The sequence below is a fragment of the Cupressus sempervirens genome, chromosome 3, assembly GCF_028749045.1.
Source record: "Cupressus sempervirens isolate cs-2001-9-10 chromosome 3, ASM2874904v1, whole genome shotgun sequence".
NCBI lineage: Eukaryota > Viridiplantae > Streptophyta > Pinopsida > Cupressales > Cupressaceae > Cupressus > Cupressus sempervirens.
In genome coordinates, this window is record NC_143120.1 from 613,374,955 (window position 1) to 613,378,204 (window position 3,250).

A 3,250-nucleotide genomic window follows, 5' to 3' on the forward strand; every position below is an offset into this window, starting at 1 on the left:
TATTTAACACTTTTAGTGTTAGAATGAAGCTTAGTGTGTGATGTTGAAGCCATCCGCGAGAAGGCGTGCTCACTAAATGGCATTGCATTGGAGTTGACAAATATGTTAGTGCTGCAATTCGAGGGGCTCTATCGAACATAGCCACTGGACCACCACTCCTATGAATCCCAGGCTTCCTTGTCTTTTGGGATGAAGCCTTCCACATAGCTGTAGAATTGATCAAGGGTATCATAGTCAGGTTTTTTAAGTGCCACAATGACCATACACGACACATTCCTCTTTCGACAGAGACCAAAATAGGTTCCACTTATTCCCACTGAACTGATAATATTGAGCATTCTGAGACTTGGTCAACACGAAATGTGTGAGCCCTTTCAACTTCTCAGCGACTTCCAAATGGACAGATATGCCTGAACTCGTAATTTCAACACTGCAATTGACGACATCTTTGGTTGCCATTTCTAGAAGACAACTGAAAATGTTATCATCCCAAACTTTGCTCTCCCAATAACTTACAGAGTTATTCCACATCAGGATGATTTGGTAGGCACCATATGGATCTATTTCATAGGAGAAAGGCCTCGGACTGGGATTGGATGAGCTTTTCCAAGACACAAGCTTTTGCCTTTTCCTGAATCTCATTGCAAGCAACCAGGTATCTGTTGGATTGACTAAATTCTTCCAGTCCATTTTAGATTTGTTGTCATCTTTCACCATCAATAAATTATCAGAATCCAATAGCTTGGCCCTGGATGCCTTACTCAATACATTGACCGACCAAATAGATGTTCCCTTTGCATCAAATAGACCCAATTTACCTTCTTTTGATAGCTTCAAAATGCCAGGCTTGTTTCTAATAGGAGTCTCTCTGTTGGCCACCCAAACGGTTGTCTTCTCTACTATATTGGCATACCAGATTCCAATGTACCAGTTATTTGTTCCACTTGGGCTGAAGAAACCCAATTCAAATGTTCCATTCTTTGAAAGTAATGTCTGATTTCCACGCCGCATATCATTCATGTGATTTATGCTATGGTTTGTGAAGTGTTTGGTCACCTGCTGTACGTGATCTAATTTTACTGGTCACTGCATATTTACTTATTTTTGTAAGGTCACATCTCACATAGCATCGCTTATCACATTAATACACTTCTTCCTTCACTGCTTGATGACCAAGTCAAAACAGAGGTGCTTGATGAATTTTCATTCCTTTCCCATCTCATCGTTTAATGAGTGTTTTCTGCAGTAAATCACACCGATGTTGTATCCTTGTGTTTGTGGAGAATATCATCGTCTTATAATTTTTCTTTTAATTTCATCATTGATGTATTTCTGTTACACATTTGTTAATCTATTTTTTTCTTTCGATATATTTAGATATGTATCACACTTGCATGGAGTTTATGATCAGAATTATTGGCCCTTTTCTCATCTTTCCATTTCTTGGCTATGCTAGATAGATACTCTGCTATGTATCAGTGCATACTTCAACTCTTAGTCTTCAGTCTGCTATATTGGAGTTGCTTATCTAAGTGAGTTTGATCATTTAAATATATTTGCAGGTTGGTTCTGATACCATGTTAAAGTAACTGAGATCATTTCTGCAAAAGTACTTTCATTGTCATTGTACTTGATGATTTCCAAATGCAGATTTGAATCTCATATATGTATAATATGAGAGGAGGAGACATGTCTCTATAGTTAATCACCATTTAGTTTATAAATAACTATATGCATATCTCATATTATATATATAATATTAATATATTAACCATATATGTAATATAATATAATATATAATGCATAATATATATAATACATATTATATTACATATATCATATATATTATATATATAAGATATATAATGCATAATATATATATATATATATATATATATATATATATATATATATATATATATATATATATATATATATATATATATATATATATATATATATATATATATATATATATATATATATATATATAAGAATCACCAATAACAATTTATCTAAAAAACATAAACATAGATTAATATATCAAATAATCAATGTTTTACTTCTACTGACACTAAAACATTAACAATCTTCATGAGTGTCCATAGATTCCTCCTCATGAACCATTTCCATCCTAGAATCCTCACTCTCCACATTCTTTTTCTTCTTGTTGGTAGAATATTTCCTTTTGCTCCTCAACCCACTTGCAAGTTTCATATCAGGGCTCATGGTAAGGTTCTTATCTTTGTAATACTCAAAAAATGAAAGAAGGATGAGGCCTTCATGTAGGATAGGCCCACACTTCTATTAAAGTAATGTATGATGAAATAGGAAAACAAAATTATATTTCCATACTGAAGATGATTTAAGAAGAAAAAAATTAAAATGGTGCACCCACTTTATCCTACCATCTAGGATACTAGTACAAAATAGTATAATGGTTTAATTTTCTTGTTAGAAAAAGAAATAACCACCATTACTAGTGCTTTTTTTTTTTCTATATTATCCTTTGGGAAAAAAATTAGTGCCTCTTCTGTGGCTTTCCTCTCCTTGAAGAATTTCTTTATATCATTCTAAAAGCCCTATATTGTAGAGATGAAATTGTTTTCTTGTTAGAGAAAGAAATAACCACCTTTACCAATGCCCCTTTTTTTCTCCATATTATCCTTTGGGAAAACATTTAGAGCCTCTTTTGTGGTTTTCCTCTCCTTGAAGAATTTATTTCCATCATTCTAAAAGCCATATATTTTAGAGATGAAATTGGTGTTGAGAGGGGAGTAAACCCCATTCATTGTGATATTATAGTCTTTCCGCCCCTTAAAAAAAATTCATTAATTCATTAGGTTCATTTCAGTCATTCTAGATATGAAGTCAGTCTTCCCTCCACTAGTTATTCCCAAACTTGAGGTATTTCCCTCCATTCTTGTTTTAGTAGTCTTCTCGCATTCACAAATTAGATGACTTTGTAAAATATTGTAGCAAAGCAAAGGAACAGCCAAAACAATCTAGAAAATGTGTCTCCCATCACTTCCTTTAATTTTCTAAGTTTTCCATACTAAATTATAATGAACCTAATGTATACATCATACTTGTTTAGATTTTTGATGAGGCAGTGTCTCTTGTGCTCACAAATATTTCCCTTTGAAAATCAATCTTTTATTAGATTACCTTGACATGATATCTTGACTTCAGACTATACTTCCAAGTTAGCAATGTAATCCACACAACATTGGCTTATTTGTACACATGA

General features: G+C 33.0%; 1 protein-coding gene across 1 annotated transcript; it reads right to left on the reverse strand.

Moving 5' to 3' along the window:
• Positions 1-243: 243 nt before the first annotated feature.
• LOC149568167 (G-type lectin S-receptor-like serine/threonine-protein kinase At4g03230) lies at positions 244-1,011 on the reverse strand. Its single transcript, XM_089816692.1, has one exon. The coding sequence runs from the start codon at positions 1,009-1,011 to the stop codon at positions 244-246; it is 768 nt and encodes a 255-aa protein (XP_089672818.1).
• Between the last annotated feature and the right edge of the window lie 2,239 nt (positions 1,012-3,250).